Here is a 24,519-nt window from a genome sequence, read left to right on the forward strand (position 1 = left end):
GTTTGAGACAGCCTAGCCTGGACCTGAACTCTTGATCTCTCAGCTCCAAAGGCTGAACTGGCTCCCAACCCCTTTTCCAAGCGTATCCCGTCACCAGACTGAGAGTTCCATGAAGACAGGAACCACGCCTGCCTTAAGAGCTACTATCACTTTCAGTCCACTCAGAAGGAAGCTCTGACACTCAGTGCACATCAGGTGCTGTCACGGGTTCTTCATTTACCTAACCATGTCTGTCCCCACTTCACAGATGCATATATTAAAGCTTCAGAGAGACAAAGCAACTTTTCCCAGACCATACAACCAGACAGCTATAGGAACAAACACTTCAAGAAGAGTCGTTTACACCCTAGGTAATAACAAAATGCCTGTGACAAATGAAGACAGCTCAGAAATTGAGGCAGGAGATTATGAGTTTGAGGCCAGCCTGGGCTACATAGTGAGTTAGCTCCAGCCAGTGTAGGCTGTAGAGCAAAAGCAAAATCCTGTCTTAAAAAAAAAAAAAAAAAAAAAAAAAAAAAAACCTGAAGGCAAAAGGAAAGGTGCTAGAGTTAGGAGCACTTCCTGTTCTTGGGGAGGATTAGAGTTTGGGTCCCAGCATCCATATCAGACAGTTCACAATCACCTGTAACTCCAGCTCCAAGGGATCTGTAGGTACCTGCACTCATGTGTACACACACACACACACACACACACACACACACACACACACCTAAAACTAAAAGTAAATATTTGTTTAAAGTTTTCAGCTCAGCACTAACTGATAGCAAGGTACTACTAAAATGTCTGATCCGCAAGAGGAAATTCTACATGGGAAATGACAATTCCCGTTGGAACCAGGAAACTGACATCCACCTAGATCCAGGCTGCCGCTGCCGCCGCCTCTCCTCCTCCTCTTCCTCCTCCTCCTCCTCCTCTTCCTCCTCTTCCTCCTCCTCTTCCTCCTCCTCTTCCTCCTCCTCCTCTTCTTCTTCCTCTTCTTCCTCCTCCTCCTCTCTTCCTCCTCCTCCTCTTCCTCCTCCTCCTCCCTTCCTCCTCCTTCCTCCCTCCTCCTCCTCTTCTTCTTCTTCTTCCTCCTCTCTTCTTCTTCTTCTTCTTCTTCTCTCCTCTTCTTCTTCTCCTCCTCCTCCTTCTTCCCCATCTTCTTCATATCAATATCAATATCTTCTAAAAGACATTTTATTTGTTTGTTTTTTGAGACAGGGTTTCTCTGTGTAGCCCTGGCTATGTTGGAACTCACTTTGTAGACCAGGCTGGCCTTGAACTAAAAGATCCACCTGCCTCTGCCTCCTGAGTGCTAGAGTTAAAGGCCTGTGTCACCACTGTCCAGCCTCAATATCTTTTTAAATTTTTATTACATTCATTGATTTATTGGGGATGTGGGACATGTGCCACAGCAGGCATATAGAGGCCAGAGGAAAATTTGAAGGAGTCAATTCTCTCCTTCCATAAATTATCCAGGAAATCAAATGCAGATCTTCATTCAGCCTTAGCAACAAGCACTTTTACTCCGAGAGACAGAGAGAGAGAGAGAGAGAGAGAGAGAGAGAGAGAGAGAGAGAGAGAGAGAGAGAGAGAAATTCTCACTCACTGATGCTAAGAGTGCAAGATGGGGCAGCCTCTGTGAAAGACATTTTGACGGTTTCTTACAAAGCCATATATGACCCAGCAACACTTCCGCATTTACAAGGGATTTGAAATCTTATGTCCGTAAAATATCTGCATACAAATGTTTACTGCAGCTTTAATTTTAATGGCCCAAATTTGGAAGGCATGGAGATGCCCTCCGGGTAGTGAAAGAAACCATCCCAGACACCTCCAGACAGTGCAGCATTATTTAGAGCTAATGAAGTGAACCATCAAGCCATGAGAAGACAGGAAGAAAATTTAAACGAATATTATTAGGTGAAAGAAGTCCATTTCAAGAGGCTGAAACTGCATGCTCCCACTACATGACCATCAGAGAAGACAGAACTATCAGTGCTGACCAGAGACACACAGGGTGGAGGGCAGACAGAGGCCAGGAAGAGTAGAAAACATTAAATGTGCTTATCTTTATTTTATTCTTTGACATTATGGGGAGCACATGCCATGGCACACTTGCGAAGGTCACAAAACAGTTTACGGCAATCCGTTATCGCCATCCACCATGTGGGCTCCAGAGGCTGAACTCAGGTCATCAGACTTGGCTACAAATGGCTTCCTCCACTGAGCCAACCTCAGTGTGTGTGTGTGTGTGTGTGTGTGTGTTGGCTTTTCAAGACAGGATTTCTCTGTATAACCCTGACTGTTCTGGAGCTCACTCTGTAGACCAAGCTAGCCTCAGGCTCAGAGATCCCCCTGCCTCTGCCTCCTGAGAGCTGAGATTATAGGCTTGATATGATACTATGATATCCACATTAAGTATATTTTAATGGGGAATGTGGTATCTCACATTTGTAAACTCTCATGTAAACTCTTGGTTGCTAATGTCAACAATGATGTTAATTTGATTAAAATAAACCAACAGCTCATGGATTAAAATATATACACGGTTGTGGTAGGGAATGATGTAATAGGTGAACTGTTCATGAGGAGTTGGTGGGCAGAGACACATAGGAGTCTCGACCTTCCTCACAACTTTTCTACGAACCAAAAGCTACCCTTACCAAGTATGGTGATGCATGCCTGCAATCCTGATGCCCAGGAGGTAGACACAGGAGGATCACAATTCAGGATCAGCCTGGGCTACATAACTCAAGACCAGCTGGAAAAAGCCTGTCTCAAAATAACAAGGGCTGGGGATGCAGCCCAGTGGTAGAGCACCTGCCTAACAAGAACAAGGCTCTGGGTTCTATCCCCAGCATTCGGAAAGGAACCTCCAAAACAATGTAATGCCGATATCTTACAACTAGAGTATCCTACCTTTGTGAGTGTGCGTGCATGTGTGCGAGTGCCTGTGCACACATGTCACGTGTGTGGAGGCCAGAGGACAACCTTGGGTGTTGGTCCTCAGGAGTTTTCCACCTCTTTTCTTTTTGATACAAGGTCTCTTGATGGCCTGCTGCTCAGACAGTGAGCAAGGTGGGCTGGCCAGCAAGCCCCACTTCCCCAGTGTCACCACACATGGCTTTCCTAGAGACTGGACTAAGGTCCCATGCTTATGCTCTCCCATGACCCATCTCTCTGGCCCCTAAAGTGCCATCTTTTCAAAACTCTCCCCACCTCCCAAACACCAAGATGAGTTAATGACCACATGAGACTACCGCCAGCTACAACTGTTCCCACCTGGCAGGGAGTCTGAAGCCAAAAGGAGAAAGGTCAGAGTCAGTGAAAATGTCTCTCCCTAGCCTGGTGGTCTTCTTTGCATAGAAGAGAAAACAGCAGAGCCAGGCCATTCTCGCTCAACCTGCCACACCCCACAGCCCAGCAGACCCCTCTTACCCCCACTGCTCCAAGAGCTTGAACCTCACTGCAGCCTTCTGCCCGGAACTGAGAGCTGTACAGCTTCTGAGACCATGCAGAGCAGTGGCCCAGGCTCTGGGTGAGATCCCTCTCTCAATGAAGGGAGCTGGCAAATGGCACAGGAGGTTTCCCACAATGTCCACAGTGTATTCATCAGCAATGACACCATCCTGAAATCAACAAGTATGGCTGATTGGAGACCCAGCAGGGATCAAGCCTGTTGAGAACCCTCCCCATTTCCAAACCCCACAAATCTTTCTGGATCAGAATGGCCTACCTTGTTACAGACCACCAAAGATGGTACCGAGTCCAGTTCCCCCACTCAGGGAATCAGGCCTTAGGTGCTTGGGAACCCCCGGCCTACCACATGCTTGCTACACAGTAAAATGGAGACTATTGGTATCGTTACTGTTCTGGCCATGTGGTTTGATAACCAAGAACAGGGAACAAGTTCAATGGTAGAGCACTCACCCAGAATGCACAAGGCCATGGGCTCCGTCATGAGCAACATCAAATAATCATGGCACGACATGCAAAGCCTCGCTTGAGCCTCCAGAACTCTTTCTCGACATGCCAAGGACCGCATGCACAGTGTGACTACTGTGAGTCAGTCACTGTGCTGAGTTACAGGCTTTAATCCATCCCATCATCATAGAATTGCAGATACCGGGCTGGAGAGATGGCTCAGTGGTTAAGAGCACTGACTGTTCTTCCAGAGGTCCTGAGTTCAATTCCCAGCAACCACATGGTGGCTCACAACCATCTGAAATGAGATGCCCTCTTCTGGTGAGTTTGAAGACAGCTACAGTGTACTTACATATAATAAATAAATAAAATCTTTAAAAAAAAAGAATTGCAGATACCAATTATTTGTGCTTTGCAACAATAAAGAAACTTCTAGGGTCCCAAGCATTCTGTCCGGGACCCTGAAACTCATCCCTGCATTACCCACTGTGCCCACAAGCGCTGCAGAACAATGGCCTTCTGCACCTACCTTACACAGGAGGAGACTGGAGCAGAGAGGAGGGAGGGTTTGCTAAAGCTACAGAGCCAGTTGCTGGCAAGGCTCGAAAAGAGCCCCGGCCTCCAGCATTGTCTCTCTGAGATCGAGGTCTGCAGAACCGATGGCCAAGGTTACTTCAAACAATAATTCCAGTGCCAGCTCTGAGACTCACAAATCAGACTTGTAACCATTACTGCAGGCTGGAGATCCCATCAAATCCCCCTCCACAGTTCCCTCACACACACGCACACACACACACGCACACACACACACACACACATCCACAGTTCATGCACACACACACACACATCCACAGTTCATGCACACACACACACACATCCACAGTTCATGCACACACACACACACGGCTCCCTGAGACTATCACAAACACACAGAACAGACAGGACACTAGGGAAAGTGTCTCCTAGGAAATTCTTACCAAACACTGTTGCACTTTCCTGATGACCAAACTCCTTTTGTCAGAATCTAAAACCAAGGTATCCAAGTGCCTCTTACCCAGGCTGATCAGAAAACGCACACAGCGAGAGGGGGGAACTGAAGCCAGGAATCGGGACCTACAGAGAGACCAGAGGATGGCGGGAAGCAGTATCTGCTCTGCACTGGCCCCTGAGACCAGAGGCAACGTTAGCCCCAGACACTACCACAGGGATGTCCTATAGGCCTGGGTTCTCCCAGCAATGCACCTTGTGTCTGAAAGCAGGTCTCCTACTCATGTCCTAATTAAGAGTCTAAGTGGAATGCTGCCTATTCAGAGTATCCCAGATTTTCGGGTCCTGAGGTGTCTAAGGCATTCTCCACCCTACCTCTGGTTCCTTAACCCAGGGACAAAGAGCTACAAACCCTGGAGACCCCCCTCATCTGCTGGCTGAGTCAGAAGGGGACTCGATGTTCACTTACGGGAGGGTGGCCAAGAGGAATGGCGGCATGGAGGACCTTGAAACCTCCCAGTATTTCCATGCCAAGCAATTGACCTGCAAGATAAGCAGCAACCATAAAATCAAAGGGAATGCACAGACGATGCTTTGTAAGCATCCATTTCCGTAACAGACAGCCTCGTGGGGTAGGTACCACTCCTCTGAACACTGATGGCTTGGGAAACTGAGATGATAACAAGACGAACACACACATTTAGGTGTGAGCGCAATCTTATTTATGAGTGCAACAGAGTGAGATGCATCTACACCCCTAGACTGGAAGGCAAACACCCAGCTTGTGAATAGAACAGGGTACTGTGTGACGGTTTGATTTTTCACGATATCTATTCATGTGCGTGTGTGAGCAGGTGTGTGTGCCACGGAATGCATTTAGAGGCCAGACGACAATCTCAGAAGTTGGGTCTCTGCTTCTGCCATGCATATTCCAGAATTTTGAACTCAGGTGTCTGGGCCTGACAGCAAGCCATCTTTCTGACCCATGTGCAACTATTTTGATTTAATAATAAAGATTTATCTAGTAGCATGATGCCTGTACACACAGAGAGAGGAAGCTGGTGTGAGTTCATGTGCTTTTATGTTTCCTTGTATCTTAGGGGACACAGAGGTCTTTGTGCTCACGGATAAGAGCTAAGGGATGAGCCAGGGTGGTGGTGGTTCACATCTTTAATCCCAGCACTCAGGAAAGCAGAGGCAGGTGGGTCTCTGAGTTCAAAGCCAGACTGGTCTACAGAGTGAGTTCTAGGACAGCCAGGGCTACCCAGAGAAACCCTGTCTCAAAACAAACACAAACAAACAAACAAGACAGAAGTAAGGGAACCTGGAATGAGACCTTTTATCCACCCAAAAAGGTGATCATCACCTCGGAGCGAATTTACTTCTTTCTAGTCCTAGCCGTTTGATATTATAGCTGTATAATTTTGTTATAAATATCTTTAGCCACCAGCCCTGGCATCAGGAGAGAGGTAGAAGCAGGGAAAATGCTCCATGGTACCTGATCTGGAGAAAGCAGGGAGAAGTTGTTCTCAAAATGCTGGAAGAGGGTCAGGAAGACGTGGGCACTCATGGCATCGATGTGTGAGCACTGTACGCCCTTCACCAGCTGCCGGGAGCTGGGAAACAAAACGAGGACCGAGGGGAGAAGACAGAAGGGACCAAGGGACGCGTGTTCTCCACCCATTACAGACTGAGCACTAAATAACACTAAGTCCTGATGGGATTTTGTAATGTCCCTACAGGCTCTGGATTTCCATGTTTGGTCCTCAAAGTGTTATTTGGGGAGATTCTAGAAACAGCGCATAGGGGAGAGATAGACGAAGTAGGTCACTGGGGGGCAGGTCTTTGGAATGTGGCTACTTTTGTCTCCCTTTCTGTTTCCTGGGCCACGGTGATGTAAACTGCTGTGTTCCACTCTGCCCTCCCTGCTATGACGGACTGAGATCTTTGAAACTGTGAGCCAAGACAAAAATGTTCCTTCTTTAAGTTGCATTTAACTTTTTTATTGAGGGGCTGGAGAGATGGCTCCGCAGTTAAGATCATTGGCCGCTCTTCCAGAGAACCCAGGTTTTATTCCCAGCATCCCCATGGTGGCTAACAACGAACTATCTATATCTCTAGTCCCGGGGAATCTGATGCCCTCTTCTGGCCTCCTTAGATACTGCATTATGTGGTTCACAGTCACGCAAGCTGTCAAAACGCCCGTAAACATGAAAATAAATAAATAAATGTCTATGGGGCTAGAGAGATGGCTCAGCAGTTAAGAGCACTGGCTCATCTTCTAGAGGTCTTGAGTTCAATTCCCAGCACCTATATGGTGGCTCAGGACCATCTATAAAGTGATCTAATGCTCTCATCAGCATGTAGGTGTACATGCAGCAGAGCACTCATAAATAAAAGTGCAAAATATATCCAGTTTTATTTGTGTATGAATGTTTGAATTTTTCATTGCATGTGTGTGTACACATGCATGTATGTATATGTATGTATATGGCAAACATGGCAGTCAGAGAGGACAACTTCTCTTCTTCCACCACGTGGTTCTGTGGCTTAAACTCAAGTCATCAGGCTTAGCCACTGGGCCATCTCACCGGCCCACACTTGGTCTTTGGAATTTTCCCACAGCTCATCTGGCTGTGCTGAGAAATTAGGCTTTTCTGCAGAAGATCTTTTTCTTCAAATATCTGTTCAGGGCAGGCTGTCAAAGCGTCCTACCTCAGGAGCTCCTCAGGCCTTTCAGTGGTCTTTTCCAGAAGCTCATACAGGAACAGGGCCTGAGGAAAGAGAGATGGGCAGCAATGGTAGAGCCCAGCACACTGAGGCCCTATGGGGAAAGCACACTGGGACCTCATTGTATAGATGAGAAAACAGAGGCTGAACCCAGAATGTCACTAACCCAAGGCCCTCCAACCACTAAGTGGCTGAGCCCGAATTTGAAATCATGTCAGGAGTGATCTCAGAGCACAGCTTGCCACACTCCAGATGATTCTCCACACTCTGAAGCAGTGCTTCTCAACCTGTGGGTCTCAGAGGTCGGATAACCCTGTCACAGGGGTCACCTAAGACCATTTGCATACCAGATACTTACATTACAATTCATAACAGTAGCAAGATTACAGTTATGAAGTGGCAATGAAATAATTTTATGATGCGGGTGGGGGTCATCACAACATGAGAAACTGTGCTAACAGATTGTATTGCATTAATGAGTATTGCCCCATTAGGAAGGTCGAGAACCACTGCTCTGAAGGCTGAGTGAGGAACAGAAGCGTAGAATGGCAGGGTTGAAGTCTTACTTCCTTAGCTTTACAAAGCTGCTAGCCTGTGAGGGCCCCTGTGTGGTCCCTCTTTGTGTGCCCACCTGCTAGTCCTGAACCCACACGCCAGCAAGGACGGGACCAGCACGGCCCAGGAAATAGCATCAATAAAGGCGCTCACACCCACAGCACACACTCCCTCAAACCCTCCCAGATGAGCACTCGGAATGCTACAGTATAGGCAGGGGAGTCATTTGTTTTAAGGAATGAAATTTTACAGAATACCTGGCTTGCAGAAGCGATCGAGTGCGACATTTGTCTATTTTATAGACTCTAAAACTTTGCACGTAATTCCCCAAACGGGGTAAATTATGAGGCAGAGTTAGACAGGGGCTTCTGGGATGTAACAGCTGAGGGCCTCAAAGTCTCAAAAAGGCCTGGGCAAAAGGGGCTGGGACAGAGGATGTTCCCACTGCTCTGTGTGCAGCCCCTGACTTCCGGGGACAGCAGACCTGAGAACCCACCCCCACCCCCAGGCTTCCCAATCTCAGGGAATGAAAACTCCATTGGCCCAGCAGCTGGGATAAAAATACCTTAAGGTTGTCTACAGAAGGGTGAGTTTTCCAGACCAAAACAAGTATTCAAGCTGCTGGACTTGGCAGTGGTTTGTCACAGGCAACAGGGTGTTGTAACACCATCCGACCTCCTAAAGGACCCCCCACAGAGATGCCCAGTTCTGTTACTTCTGCATGTCTGGTTCCTAAGTGGTGCTGGGAACACGGTATGTCTGTGCTCAGTAAACATTGCCAGAGCCTGCAGAGATAGCTCAATAGGTAAAGTGTTTTCCACACTAGGATGAGGCCCTGAATTTGTATTTCCCAAACCCATGTAAAATTCAAGTACAGTACAGTAGTACACATAGGTAATCCTAGCTCTTCTATGGGGAGATGGAAGGCAGAGACAGGGAAACCCCTGGAAACTCCTAGGCCGGCTAGCTGAAAGTATGCCTCAGTGGGCAACAAGAGACCTTGTCTCAAGCAAGATGGAAGATGAGGACTGATATTCAAGGTTGTCCTCTGACCACCACATACATGTGTACGCATGCGTGCACACACACACACACACACACACACACACACACACACAATTCAGGAGTGATGGCTGGACTCAGTTAATAAGAACTGAGGGCCAAGCATGAGGACGTGGGTTGGGTCTCCATAACCCACAAAAAGAAGCAAGGCGTGGTTACTGGTGATATAAAGACAGGGAGAGATCCCTGGGACTCCCTGACAGTCCAATCTAGTCAGCAAGTTCTAGATGAGAACTGAAAGACTCTGTCTCAAAGAGCAAGGTAAAGGGTGACCAGGGAAGGCACCTGAGGTTGACCTATGTTGACCAACACACATGTACTGATATTTACCATGCACACACACACACACACACACACACACACACACGTATAGAATTATTTCAGAAGTGAATGAAAGTAGCTGGCTCAATAGAAGGCTTCATGGGTAAAGATCAGTCAGCAGCACTGTCCTTCCCAAACAGCCTAGATGCTGGACATACCTAACCATAAGCAGAGTGGTAGGTAACATTCCCAGCACGCTGCTCTCAGGCTGTATCCTACGTCACGACTGTTGCCAGTAATCATCCTCATTTTGCTCATAAGACAGCAGAGGCCATGGAAGGAGATGTCACTTCTCCACAGCTAATAAGTGACAGCCGGCATTCATCCTCACGCCTTGTCTAGCTTCTTAACTACACACTACTCTATTTCCTGGGCTTATTAACAAAGAAATAAAGTGTCTTTATCAAACGGATCCTAAACAGATAAAAATAATAATAATGAGAAGCACTTGCCCAGAGCTGACGATGTAACTCAGTGGAAACCCGCTCACCTGCCAGTGGGAGGCCTGATTTCTGTTCTCGGCACCACAGAAGGAAACTCGGGATTGATGTGTGAGCACTTCAGTCCTACCTGGCTCCTTCGAAGCTCCTTTTCCTTCAGGACTGTAGCATTGAATCCAGATCCTTTCCATAAATCATAGAGAGACACCTCCTTAAAAAGAGCTCTCGGTACCTCCACGATGCACGAAGCAGCATCTTCTGCTTCCATCAGCTGCCAAAATTGAGAGGAAAGATAGTATCAGCCTTATAAAGGGGACAGACACTGAGTTCTGATTGCATTTGGACACTGCTTCCTGGACCATAAAACGTATTGGATCTGCTTAGCAACCACAGCAAGCAGGGACTGTTGCTACCCCCATTTTACAGGTAATCGAACTGAGGCCTAAAAGTGGTACACTGAATGCTGATCAGTGTGACTCAAGCCTGAGTCTGTATGGTTCTAAAACCCACTGTTAGAGATGGAATATGAATTGCCCCTCACAATGCTCCTGTTTTGAAAAACAGCTCCCCCAGATGGTAGCACTATTATAGCAAGGTTGTGGAAACATTAAAAGTAGGGCGTGTTGGGGATTTAGCTCAGTGGTAGGGCGCTTGCCAAGGAAGCGCAAGGCCCCGGGTTCGGGCCCCAGCTCCGAAAAAAAAAAAAACCAAAAAAAAAAAAAAAAAAAAAAAAGGGCGTACCTGGAAGAAGTGGGTCAGTAGGAAACAGATATTAGGAGATACACTACCCCTGGCCACTTCCTGTCATGCTCTCTACTTCCTGATCAGCCATGAAGTGAACAATTCTTCTAAGCCACACTTCCACTGCCATGATGCTCTGTCCAAGCACATGGGGCCAAGCAACTATGTACTGACACCCCGAACCCATGAGCCCAGATCAACCCTGCCTCCCTTAACTTGTCTATGTCAGGTATTTGGGTCAAAATGACAAAAAAAAGTGACTGATATACCTATAGTCTATTTAACAATATCCACTACTGTTCTTCACAAAGCCTTGGTGTTTTCAAACAAGCACCTTGGGTTTGGTTTCTTAGCAGATTTTGTAATTGGACATAGTAAGCCCATGGTGAGCAAAATGCCCAAAAGATCAACACAGTCCAAAGCACTCTGGGAACTTCAGGATTCAATCAAGTTCCTGAAATGTTTTAAGAGTCAACTGTGATAAAGGGTGCATGTCTGTAAGGCAGAAGAATAGATAAGCCAAGGCCAGCCAGGGCTCCACAATGAGATTGTACCTTAAAAATAATAATTACATAATACCTCTCAGGCCCAGATCCAAGGCTTTGAGTTGGCCCACCCCAACATCTACCCCATCAATGAACTGCTAGGACATGTGAAGGCTGATCCCACAGATCTAAAGCTACAGGATCTCCAAGGCACAGGGCAACAGCAGGACATCCAAGAGGAGTCCCGGTGAGGTGCAGTATTGTGTAGCAGACGCCAGAGGCTTCGGACCAGACACCAGGTCATTGCAGTGAACATTTGCAAATAGTAACTGCAGACAAAAGCATACACTATGGGACACACTGTGACGCACTTTAGCTTCCACAATGAGTTTTTTTTCCTCTGCTGTGGGGGAAGAGGTTGCAAGGGTGGAGGGCAGGTATGAGGAGAGGGGGCGATGAATGGGACTGGGGTGTATGATGTGAAATTCACAGAGAACCAATGAAAAGTTTAAAAACATAAGAATAATCATCTGAAATTCAGTTAAGAAGTTTGGTTTGAGAAAAGTCTTCCATATTGAACTGTCTAGGAAAGCAATGGTGTCTGAGAAAAATATAACATGGTAAAAAGGAACTATGTCTGGAAGAGAAGGTGGTATTCTTGGGGGACACATGTTCTGGATTCCAAATACTCCACACACCAACTGCCAAGGTGACACCAGACAAAAACAATTGGCCCATGGTCACAATTTATCCACAGACTCTGAAGACCACATCCTCTGTAAGCTGCTGTGGCTAAGGACTGAACATCTACCTCTCACCTTGCTGAGGACACCTTGCTGCTGGACAGGTGACAAGTCAGACATATCCTGGGAAAGAGGGCTTCTCAGCACCTGCCAGAGATCTTTGTGGTCCATGCTGTAGAAGGCTTGTGTGCCCACCCCTGCCAGCAGCACGCCCATCTGGCTGACACTGTAGAAGGACAGCACCTGGTAGAGAAACAGCCATGGGGTGCTCTCTCAGACATTTACTAGGCCAACTTGATGCAGGTACCCAGATGAGTGACTGCCAAGAGACACGATGGGGAGCAAGGAGGATGCTGTACTCATAGACTTTGGGGTTTGGTAGTTGACACTAGGGAAGAGACGAGCCTCTTTGTCCAGGACAGGGAGGGACTGCAACAATCTCCCTCTGCTCCCTGGAATTATTTGCATAGAAAATGTCACCATGGATGCCCAGGGCCTCAGTCAAGGTCCAGAAAATCCAAGGTCTTCAGAGCCTCAAAATGAAGTCACCATGATTCTAGAAGAAGAAAGTAAGTGCTGGCCTTGGCATAGTACAAAAGTGAGCAAACCCAAGTAGCCCATGGTTCTCTTAGTCGGGGCTACTACTGCTATGATGAAACACCATGACCTAAAAGCAAGCTGAGGAGGAAGCGGGTTATTTGGCTTAGGAAGAAGTCAGGACAGGAACTCTAACAGGGCAGGAAGCTGGAGGCAGGAGTAGATGCAGAGGCCACGGAGGGATGCTGCTTACTGGCTTGCTCCTCGTGGCTTGCTCAACCTTCTTTCTTTTTTTTTTTTTTAATTTTTTTATTAGATATATTTCTTTACTTACATTTCAAATGTTATTCCCCTTCCCGGTTTCTTGTCCATAAGCCCCCATCCTCGCCCCTCAGCCTTCTTTCTTACAGAACCCAGGACACCAGCCCAGAGGCCTCTCCCATCAATCACTAATTTTACAAAATGCCCTGCAGGCTTGCCTACAGCCCTCTCTGACACAGGCGTTTTCCCAGTTAAGGCTCCTTCCTCTCTGGTGACTCTAGCGTGTGTCCAGTTGACATAAACCAGTGCAACGGCCATGGTACCATGGTGGAGACGGCATTCACAAGCAGACTGCAGCAGACGCCTTGGCCTGTGCGATCTGTCTTTCCCTTCTACAGTGATGATGACAACTGGGTCCCTTACATTCTCTGTGTCCCATTTGAATAACCTCAGAAGTGAAGACTATTTACACACCATGAGTTCATTGGGTTGACCAGAAGACTGAATGATTAAACCATTTAGAACAGGTCCTGGCATACAATAATCACTTCATAAATGCTTATGGTTCCAATCCAACTGTCATACTAAGCCAGGTGACATACTAAGAGGTGACTAACAGTGTAAACAGAAAGAGTGGGACACCTAAGGGCTTAGGAACCAAGTATCTGGAGTCTGGAGCCTTTTTAACCAGACCCAAGATAGAGGCACCTCTCCCCACAAAAGCCATAAGAAGGTCCAGAAGTACAGCTACAGCGTGGACCAAGGCTCCTGCTCTCTTACAACACGGCTTCCTCTCCACAGCCTAAAGCTGAGACTAATACCATCACCCAGCACTGCTGACACGTGTGATGGGTAATCCCGCCTGCCAACCTGTATCAAACGACACCCAAGAGATTAATAAAGCATGTTCTGGGCACACCTTTTAAAACACTTCCAGAGACCTTTTAGCTTCCTGGCCTCCTCAAGATGAACAGACTACTCTTCCACACAGTCTTTCGCTCTGATACTCTGTGTGACCTCATACTCAAAGCAACAGAGCCAGCTGAGCACAGAGCAAACTTTCTGACTCCACAGAACAAAGTAAACCTTTCCTCCTTATCCTGGTTCTCTTGGGTCGCTGTCACCGCTGTGAAAATCCAGCTAACCTGCAGGTTAGGAGGTATGTCGGGGAGCAGAAAGAAGAAGAAAAGCCCGGGGTGTGTCCAGCAAGCACGTGTGGCTCGGTAGCAGGTCCCTTGAAGAGATCACAGCTTGGCCCCCTCTTCCCTGCGCTCAATCACCTCCCTGTGAACTGATCAAGCAATCTGCACCAGTCCTGAGGAGAAGAGCTCTTCTTAGCCATTTTACAAACAAGGGGGATGGAGCAGAGAGAAATTAAGCAGTTGCCTCGTGTCACACACGCAGATGACAGTAGAAACTCAAAGGCCAGTCACATCCTTAACACACCCTCTGTGTAGTCGCTTCTACTGTGTGTGGACAAAGCTGACTGTTACAGGCAGAGTGTTGGCGTCCTCCCCAAAATTCATATGCTGAATCTTAACGCCGGTGCTACATAGGTTGTACTGAGGTCATGAGATATCTTGGCTAGTTTTTTTTTTTTTTTTTTTTTTTTTTTGGTTCTTTTTTTCCAGATGATGGGGACCCGAACCCAGGGCCTTGCGCTTCCTAGGCCAGTCTGCCACTGAGTAAATCCCCAACCTTTTTTTTTTTTTTTGGTGCCAACTTGACCAACTAGGTCATCTGGCTAGATGATGAGGCTAGAAAATGCCCCAACTGGCCTCCAGTCTGTGTGGTATTTTCTTTATTGATGATGGATGTGAGGCCCCAAGCTACTGCCTGATTGGATGATGGTCCTGAGTTTTGTAAATAAGCAGGAAGAGCAAGCTATGGGGGCAAGCCAATGAAAATCATTCTTCAATAGATCCTACTTCAGTTCCTGTCTCCAGGTTCCTGTCCTGGCTTCCCCTAATGTTACCCATAAACCAGATAAACCCTTCCCTCCCAAGTTGCGTCTGGTGATATGCTTTACCACAGGAATACAAACCCTGAGTCATGAGATAATTAGAGTTAGATAGGACCCTGAACTGACAGAAGGAATGCCCTTACCAGAAGAGAAACCAGAGCAGGGGACATGGCTGTCAGTGGGCAGAGGGCTTTCTGCACACGCATGAGGACCCTAAGTTTGGATCCTAGGCACCCACATAAAAAGAATGTGGGGTTGGAGACAGAGACAGGTGTATCCTTCAGGCTTGCTGTCTGGCCAGTCTAGCTAAAATGGCAGATTCTAAGTTCAATGAGAGATCCTGTCTCAATAAATGCTTGGAGAAGACATCTCAACCTCCTTCTGACCACCACATATATCTGCATAAATGAGCACACATATACACACCAAGAGACAGAGAGACAGAGACAGAGGCCGCTTGCTATCATGGAGTTCCCATAAGTACATAGAAAGATGGCTGTGGTCCGCAGCCAAAACAACAGGCTTCGAAATGAAGCTATGCAAAACCGTGAGGAGGAAATCTCTGTTCTTCAAACCACCAACTCCGTGTTATTTTGTTACAGCAATCTGATTAACAATACACTGGCCCTCAGGCACTCCGGGAAAGCTGAAGGTTCCGGCTGACCTTTTCCTGAGCCAAGTATTTGGCAGATAAGATGACGATCTGGCTTCTGCCCCAGCCTGTAACCTGGTTGAGGGTAGAGATGGCGCTGTGCACTGCGTCGGAGGAGAGGGATTCCAGCTGAGTGCTGGTCAGACCTACAACCGCATCTGACAGAGAGCCTAGGGTCTCGTTGAGGGTCTGGTTCTCTGTAGCAATGTCCAGGAGGTTGGCCTTGAGCTGGAAGAATAAGGAACTGGCATGAGCCTTGAAAGAAGCAAGGCAGTGGCTCCAACCAACCACCTCCTGGGTGTAAGGGCTCCATACTGCGCCCCCTAGACATGGGCCCAGGGATTGCAATGCAAGGTACCCTTGGTCATGGCCAGACAGTGACGGCCCCCTGAGAATACGTCCTCCAGGCCTGGCTTTCATGTGCTGAAAATTCACTTTGGGTTTTATTTAAATATTAATGTGTTGTTAAATCAACCTTCAAGCACGGCAGGCAGAATTTTATTCCCTTGTGACTCCCCCGCATTTTGTAGCGTCTATTTTCCTGTTGTAATCGTGAACTCTATATCCATATATTTGGTTGCTTTCCTTTTGTGAACTATCCAGGGGCCTTTTCATGGTAATATATAATCTGCATAAAAAATAATTCTCGGCAGTACAAGGAAGATAAAGTGAAAATCCAAACTCATGAAAGTAACTGTGGAAATGATCACATGAACACAGGGCTCAAAGAGCACTTTCCAAAGGAGGGACGGAAAAGGGACGGACGGAAGGAAGGAAGGAAGGAAGGAAGGTAGGTAGGCGGGGAGGAGGAAGAAGAAGGGAGGGAGGGAAGGAGGGAGGAAGGAAAGGAAACAGGGAGGGAGGAAAGAAGGAAGGGAGTTGGTGTATATCTTTCCAATTGGTTCTATGCCTTTAGAAATATGCAGTATGAAGTTCTTACAGATTTATAATGTGAACTACTTAATGCTCTATATTTTCACTTAAATTACATCTTGTATGTGTCTGCATGTTTCTAAAACTGTCTTAACAATTATTTTTGTTGTAATATACTTCCCTAATTACAGTCAAGAATTCCCATCTGATTCTGGTAAGGAAGGTAATAAACTCACCAACTGTATCATAGCCTCTGTACAAGACATAAAAACAAAAAACTGAGAGCCCAGTGAGATGGTTCAGCCGGTGGAGTTGCTTGGCCACCAAGCCTCATGACCTCAGCTGGATCCTAGACCCACAAGGCAGATAAAAACAGCTGACTCTCAAGTGTTGCTCTCTGGCCTCCATAGCGACATGTGCACATGTGCACACAAACAAACAAACAAAATAAGGGAATAAGTAAAAATAAATAATAAATAAATGTTTAAAAATGAGGATCTTGACCAGCTTTAAACATAAATTTGAGGGGTTGGGGATTTAGCTCAGTGGTAGAGCGCTTGCCTAGGAAGCGCAAGGCCCTGGGTTCAGTCCCCAGCTCCAAAAAAAAAGAACCAAAAAAAAAAAAAAAAACCATAAATTTGTATAAAATTTCAGGCATGTAACTTTCACATTTGCTATCTCGACGTTGCCACTGGGGGGCAGCAAAGCTAAGTGGAAGAAACCGTTTCCGCTCACTTCAGCGGACTCCCTTCCCTAGTATTGTTCCTGTGCCAAGGAAGGAAGTGAGAGCTAGGGTGGTGGCTCTCATCACCTGGTCACGCACAGCACCTGACGACTAGAAATACACAATTCCAGGTCACAACCAGATCTGAGGGATCTTGGTAGCACAAAACCCGGTGAAGGACATTGTAAGGACTAAACCCACAGAGCCCTCAAGTCAGAACTGCAGAGCTCTGTGTCCCTAAAGAGTCTCCCAGTACCGAAAGGTATCCCCCATGTTTTCCCGAACACAAAATTAGGCCTTGACAAATAGATGACCATGGTGGAAGACACAAAATATAACAAGGTGTCTGGAATTCTGCGTGGAAAATTGCTGTGAAATTACTGGTGACTTTACCAAGATTTTCTTTCACTAATACTCTAATAGTATGGTTCTAATTTTTTAATTGAGAAAATGATCTGAAACTTGAATGCAAAAAAAAAAAAATAGAAATAAGAAGGCTAGGTACAGTAACACATGCTTGAAATCCAAGCACTCAGGTGGCTCAGGCAAGAGGATTGCAAATTGGAGGCCAGCCGGGGATGCATAAGCAGACTTTACTCAAAAAACTAAAATAAGCTGAGAAAGAAAGGGATGGAGACAGCCATCTGTATTTGCAAATTTGACCAGAAACAAGTCTAGGAGCTCAGTAAATAACAGACATCCACCCAGGGCTCCTCCATCCTGCCTATGTGGGATCCGCTGAAGACTTCCGGTTTACACCCATCCATCCATTCATTCACGGAGAGCGGGGTCGCTCATGTGCACGTGAGCACAGTCAGGGGACTATTTTCAGGAGCCAGCTCTCTCCTGCCACCATGTGGGTTCTGGGGGTCAAACTTGGGTTGTCAGTTTAGCCCCTGCCACTCTAGTGACTGTTTTTGGCCTCTCCAACTCAATTTATGAAAAAATTCTACCATTGAGCTACATCTGCGCGTGCGCGTGCGCGTGGGCGTGTGTGCATGTGTGTTGAGACAAGGCCTTATTCAGGCTGACTCTGGATTTGTGACCCTCCTGTTTCATCAGGGTGGAGTCTGGCAGAGCCTTTACTCCTATGGAGCCCCTTGTACTATGAATGCATCAACTGTCCTTCAGCCACTCGTCAGCACTGCTGGCCTCACCCCAGACCCCTGAGTGGATCTGCACTTAGGATCCACCCCCAGGCTGTGCTCGATACAGATGCCCACCATCCATCCCTTCCACTCATTTCAATTGTCCGTGGCTGTTTTCTGCTGTTTGTAATTCCTCCCCATGCTCCTCCCCTCCCAGACTGAAGTGAGTAACATAGTCCCAAAGGCCAGGCAAACTGGTGAAACTGAGGCGGAGGATCCAGTAGCCCCCATCTCCTCTGTACCTTCTGGACGCCAGCCTGGAAGCCCCGGAGGCGGCTACACTTGAGCATCTGGTGGAGAAGGACTTGGGCTAGGGCGGCATCCAGCAGCTCCAGACCATCATAGAAACAAACCAACAGCCCCAACCTGTGTGGGAAGATGAGGGAGGCTGGTGGGGTTGCTCAGAGCCGAGAGCCTCACAACCTTTCCCTGCTATCAAACACGGAAGCCATGTCAGCAGAGTGGCCAGCACCCACCCGCTTCATCCCGCACCACCTGCCCGGACCATCAGCTCTCAACAAACAAAATGGTTTCCATCAGCCAACAACTAATAATATGGGTTGACTGTGAAACACCACCCCCAGGATCATGTGTTTGAGTACCGGATTCCACAGCTGGTGGTAACCATGGCTGCAGGAGGCGGCTCCCTAGGAGCAGACATTTGAGGGGTATAGCTTGATCTTGCTTCTGGTCTTGTTTTTAGTTTCCTGGTCAGTCAAGATATAAGAACCTGTAGCCTAATGCCCCCGACACCGTACTTACCTCTGAAACTGAGTCACAGTAAAACTCTCCTTGAAGATGCTTCTGTCATAGGTTTTTTTGTTTTGTTTTGTTTTGTTTTTGTTCTTTTTTTCGGAGCTGGGGACCGAACCCAGGGCCTTGCGCTTCCTAGGTAAGCGCTCTACTCTGTCATAGGTTTTATCACAGCAACAAGAAAAATATCTAATAGGCCTATTTCATAGATGGGTAAACTGAGACCCAGAGAGGTCAGAGGACTTACCCAAAAGCAAGTGATGGAGCTGGACTTAAATCTAAACCCATCCAACTAAGCCACCTCATCTCCTAGAGGGGAATGCAGGGAAAGGGGGACACCAAACTCCTCTCTCAAACTCCTCTCATTTCCATGTGGAAATATAAGCTCATCCACCCTGAGTGATCACTCTATTCCCAGTATTTCTTGCCACCTACCCACCAAGATGATGCTAAGACTTCAGAAGAAAAAAAAATATGTGGGAGAATAATGAAGGAGCAAAGGAACTCAAATTCTGTCAAGCTAAAAGCAATATATCTAGTGGTTGAGAGCATAGACTCAGGCCGATTGGAGTTTGAAGGCTGGTTCTGTGAGAAACTTGGCCTTTGGCAAATTATTCAACTCCTCTTCGAGGTAGCTGCATTCAGCAGCGCAGTGCATGCTGTGGGCTACAGGACAGGATGAGCCTGTGCTGTTAGTAACTGTTAGTAACTAGGTTCCCTTTATTCATCCTGGTGCATCATGGGAAACATGATGGTGAAGGAATGAGGGGGACTGAGAATAAAGTAAGGATAGGCAGATGCAGGCACGAGTCTTCCCAGGGGACACTAAGCACTCACTCACTAGTGAATGTTCTCAGGGGTCATTGACCAGACAAGCTTGGACTGCAAGCAGCCTGGTCCGATCCTCTCAGAACCAATACTGATCTATTCAGACATGGACACAGGGCATCATTAAGCAATAGAAAGAGTAGGATGGTGGTTACCAAGGACTCAGGGGAGGGATGTCAACGGATACAAAATTTCAGTTAGGTAAGAACGGTAAGTTCTGGAGACCATGGTGACTATAGTTAACAACAGAGCTCAGAGTAGATCACACACACACACACACACACACACACACACACACACACATGTAACATGTTAGTTACTCAGTTTAGTCATTATACAATCTAGATATAGATATATATTAATTATGGGATTTTTTTATTCATGGGGAGGAGCATGTGTGTGCATGGGTTGTACACACTTGTGTGTCAGGTGAGTGCTATGGAATGAGAAGACAGGAGCACAACCTCTAGGGCTAGCCCTCACCTGCCACCTTGTCACAGACAAGGTCTCTCTTCTTGTTCACACATGCAAATCCTAGACTCTGACTCACAAGCTTCTGAAGATTCTCCTATCCCCATCTCCCCCATCTCTCCACAGAAGAGCTAGTGTTAGACGCTCACACTCTATGTCCAGCTGCTATGTAGGTACTGGGATTTGAACACAGGTCTTCACCTTTACATAGCCAATGTCTTTACCTACTGAGCCATCTCTCCAACCCTGTAGTTTCAGTCTTGAATGTCTTTCAGAGGTTCATATGTTGCTGGTCCTCTGCACAGCAGTGTTCAGAGGTGGAATCTTTGGGGAGGTGATTAAACCACAAGGACTTGAATCCCCTCCATATGTTAGCCCATGTGACAGCTTCATGGGTATGGGAGGTAGTGAAGACATTAGGAGGCAGGGCCTCGCTAGAAGTAGGTAACTGGAAAGGACATATTTTGTCCTGATACACTTTCTCCACCTCACCTCTCTGCTTCCTTGGAGGTGAACAGCTTTTCTCTGACATTTTCTTCCACTGGAGTGTGTCAATGTGTCACCTCCACCAAGCCTAAAAGCTGCCGGGCCAAGCAATCATGGACTGAAACCTCCCTGAGACAGCATGAACCTTGACTGCACTCAGGTCATTCTCTCAAGTCTTTTGTCATGGGTACGAAAATTAACTAGCACTGTATACTATACATCATAAATAAATACAGCTTTATTTACAAAACAATTTTAGGAAAAAGACGCCATGTATTAAGCACATGCTATTGAAAGCCAGCATGATTCCTGCCTCCCATTTTACATATGGGTAAAAAAAAGGCACAGGAAGGTGATAAGATATGGCCAAGCTCAAAACTCACAAGTAACAGAGCTTGGATTAAACCCAAGAAGCTTTCTCTAGGTCCATGTCCTTAATTAACAGGTTCTTTTTATTACGTGGTATGTAATTTATTTAATTAGCAGGTGTGTAGAATAGTGAGGCAGGATCCTCGCTGAGGAGTGAATTTTACCATGGATGGGAAAGACTGACATAGTTCCAAATGAACAGTCACTGTAGAGGGATTCATCTGAAAGATTTTAAGGTAAGATGAGATGTGACAGCCAAGACCCCAAGGGACAGACAGGAGATGGTATGCTGGTTAGGGCTTTTGACAACCTGACACAAGCTTGAGGTCATCTCTGAAGAGGAAACCTCAGGTGAGAAGTGCCTCCATCAGATTGGCCTGTGGCTTGATATAGGAGGGTCCAATATACTATGAGATGTACCAACCCAGGGCAGATGGTTCCGGGTTCTATAGGAAAGCAGGCTGAGCAAGCCATGGGGAGAAGCCAGTAAACAGCATCCTCCATGTCTCTGCGTCAGTTCCTGCCTCCTAGTTCCTGCCTTGAGTCCCTGCCCTGGCTTCCTTCAATGATGGTCTACAACCTGTAGGTTGTAATAAACCCCCAGCTTGCTCTTGATCACAGTGTGTTATCAAAGTAACGAAAATCAAACAGATGAGTCTCACCATCTCCTCCCCTGCCTGACCCACTCCTTCCCTCCAGGCTTGGGTAGCCTTGACGAGAAATGGCTGGAGATGAGGATCCTGGTGCCAGGACTGAATTCTAGAGCTGACCTAGAATGTCAGGAACTCCCCTGTTGACAGCCTGTTAACAAGGGATTCCCTCTCAAACATGGGTCCCAGCCCCCAGCTGCCTTCAACACTTGCCCCAACCTAATGGAACTGACATGTTCACCTTGCAATGGCACCCTGGGTAGTGAGGATGGTCTAGCTCCAGCTCAGGGCTAGAAGAAGGACTAGGGGAGGTGACAGAAAATGCCTAAGCTCCAGAAGACACTCAAAGATTTGTCCCCTTTCCTTTCTGAACATTTTTAGAAGGGTGATAAGCCCTTGGGCACAAATCCATCTCTTCAAATGCATAGAGAAGTGGGGGCTATTTTCAGGGGATGCTTAGACTGCATTTGCTCATATGCATGTGTGCATGAGTGCATGTGCATGAGCATGTGTATGCATCTAAATATGTGTGTATCCCTGGGGAGGCCAGAGGATGATATCCAGTGTTTTCCTCAATCACTCTCCATCTTATTTACTGGAGACAGTTCTCTTGATGCATGGGGGTTCATCACTTACCTAGCATAGCTAACTTGGATCTCCCAGGATCCTCCTGTCTCCATCTGGTAATCCCCTTCAGTGATGGGATTACAGGCACATGTTGACACACCTCGCTTCTTACGTGGGTGCTGGGGATTCTAAGTCATCCTCACATTCATTTGCCAAGCACTTTACTAACTATGCCATCTCCCCAGCCCTTAGACCAAATATTGGAAGGTCCCAGGGTCACCCTTGCCTGTGGATGGTAGAGATGTTCCTCATGTCAAAGCTGGAACCGCGGATCCTCTCCAGAAATGCCTGGGCCAGTTCAGGAGTGACATCATACACCATATCCAGCTGCTTGGTCGCGTTGTCATAGCTGATAAACAGCCCAATCTAGTAAACAGGGATAGGAAGACAGGTGAGATTGGTGAGGAGGGTCAAGTGACCCAGTGGGGACCCATCCTGGTGGCCCTGCTGAAGTGGCCCAGCAGGAACCCATCCTGGTGGCCCGTGTGCACCCATCTCAGACATATAGTTATACCACCAGTTTTCAGATTACTTTCTTTATTTCCTTTTATTATTTTTATAAAGTTCAGTGTACATACTCACTGTATATAGCACACAAAGGTATTTATATGAGCACCTATTGTATGTTGAGCACATTCTCCCTGTAGCCCCTTACGCCCTGTCTTTCTCATTTCTCCTCTTCCTTTTAGCCCCATTTGTTCCCCTAAACACTTCATTCCTACTTCCATGTATTACACACACACACACACACACACACACACACACACTTATGTATCTGTATAAAATCTATGAACCATGAGAGAAAACATATGTCTTTCTGAGATTGACTTAATTAGCTTGATATGATTATCTCCGGATGTATTGACTTCCTGAAAACAAGATGACTTCATTCTCTGTGGTCAAAAACTGATAAAGATATATGATTATATATATTAATGACGAAGGAGATATGATGGGGAAAGGTCCATCGTGCACATAGACATGTTTTCCTCATCTTCTCTTCTTGGGCATCTAGTTGGTTCTATTGCTTAGCTGTTGTAGATTTACTGCAGCGAATACTGATGGCCAAGTGCCTCTGTGAAGGTTGACTCTGAAGCTTTCATATTAATACCTAGTAGTAGTGTATCTGCATCATATGGGAGATCTAGTTTGGAGGTTGTTTGTCTGTTTTTGAAACAGGGTCTCACTATGTAGACCAGGCTAACCCCAAACTCACATAGCTTCACCTGCCTTTGCCTCCTGTGGTGTTGGAATATGTTTGGTCCATGGCGCTATTAGAAGGCGTGGCCTTGTTGGGGTAGGTGTGGCTTTGTTGGAGGAAGAATGTCACTGTGGGAGCAGGCTTTGAGGTCTCTATGCTCAAGCTCCACCTAGTATGTAATGAAAGCTTCCTCCTGGATGCCTGCAGATCAAGATGTAGAACTCCCAGTTCCTTCTCCACCACCATGTGTCTGCCTGGACACTGCCACATTTCCTGACATGATGATAATGAACTGAACCTCTGAAACTGTAAGCCAACCCCAATTAAATGTTGTCCCTTGTAAGAGTTGCCTTGGTCATGGTGTCTCTTCACACCAATAAAGCCCTAACTATAACACCTCCCAAGTGCTGGGATTAAAGGCATGCCCCCACCCTGCCTGGCCTTAAGGCTTCCCTCTCGTCTATATCTTCACCAGCATTTAGAGCGGGGAGATCTGGGGAAGGAATTGCAGTTGCACACTACCAGACTGGGCAGGAAGGTGTTACTTTTTAACATTCCAGTGGTTGAAGGTTTTTAAAGCTAATCTTTGCACATGTAGTTCTAGATTTATCATGATGAGATCAGACAATGCAATCCACAAATATTCTTTTGCTTTGAAGAATGAAAATTATTTTTTAAATGGGTGAACAAGATTATAGCTGACCCTGTGATGATGGACAAAGCATGTGTTCTCTTTGCAAGATACAAAAATATTACACAAAGTGTATTGTTCAGACTCTAAAGTCCTGCTCCATTTTGCCTACATGCCCAAGGGTATCACACTGACATCTTATACGATGATAGGGCTCACTGTGGTTTCACTTCCTATTTCTAATGGACTTATTATTCTATATGGTGGTGCACTGTAATTCTGTATTCCAAAAAGTGCTCAGTGGATTGCAGAAACAGCTCAGGGGCCAAAGTCCAAACATGAGGGAAAGAGTTCACATCCCCAGAAGCCACATAA

General features: G+C 46.7%; 1 protein-coding gene across 1 annotated transcript in view; it reads right to left on the bottom strand.

The window, feature by feature from the left end:
• The window catches only part of Otoa (otoancorin), a 65,331-nt gene that overhangs the window by 22,652 nt on the left and 18,160 nt on the right, over nucleotides 1-24,519 (bottom strand). Inside the window, exons 10-19 of the mRNA XM_032895636.1 lie at nucleotides 22,539-22,678; nucleotides 18,371-18,494; nucleotides 15,396-15,611; nucleotides 12,046-12,213; nucleotides 10,132-10,272; nucleotides 7,609-7,667; nucleotides 6,392-6,509; nucleotides 5,363-5,436; nucleotides 4,884-5,019; nucleotides 3,421-3,611 (exon numbers count right to left, since the gene is read on the bottom strand). Of these exons, the coding sequence (XP_032751527.1) occupies nucleotides 3,421-3,611; nucleotides 4,884-5,019; nucleotides 5,363-5,436; nucleotides 6,392-6,509; nucleotides 7,609-7,667; nucleotides 10,132-10,272; nucleotides 12,046-12,213; nucleotides 15,396-15,611; nucleotides 18,371-18,494; nucleotides 22,539-22,678 (1,367 nt within the window). The remainder of the gene's footprint in view (nucleotides 1-3,420; nucleotides 3,612-4,883; nucleotides 5,020-5,362; nucleotides 5,437-6,391; nucleotides 6,510-7,608; nucleotides 7,668-10,131; nucleotides 10,273-12,045; nucleotides 12,214-15,395; nucleotides 15,612-18,370; nucleotides 18,495-22,538; nucleotides 22,679-24,519) is intronic.

The sequence above is a fragment of the Rattus rattus genome, chromosome 2, assembly GCF_011064425.1.
Source record: "Rattus rattus isolate New Zealand chromosome 2, Rrattus_CSIRO_v1, whole genome shotgun sequence".
Lineage (NCBI taxonomy): Eukaryota > Metazoa > Chordata > Mammalia > Rodentia > Muridae > Rattus > Rattus rattus.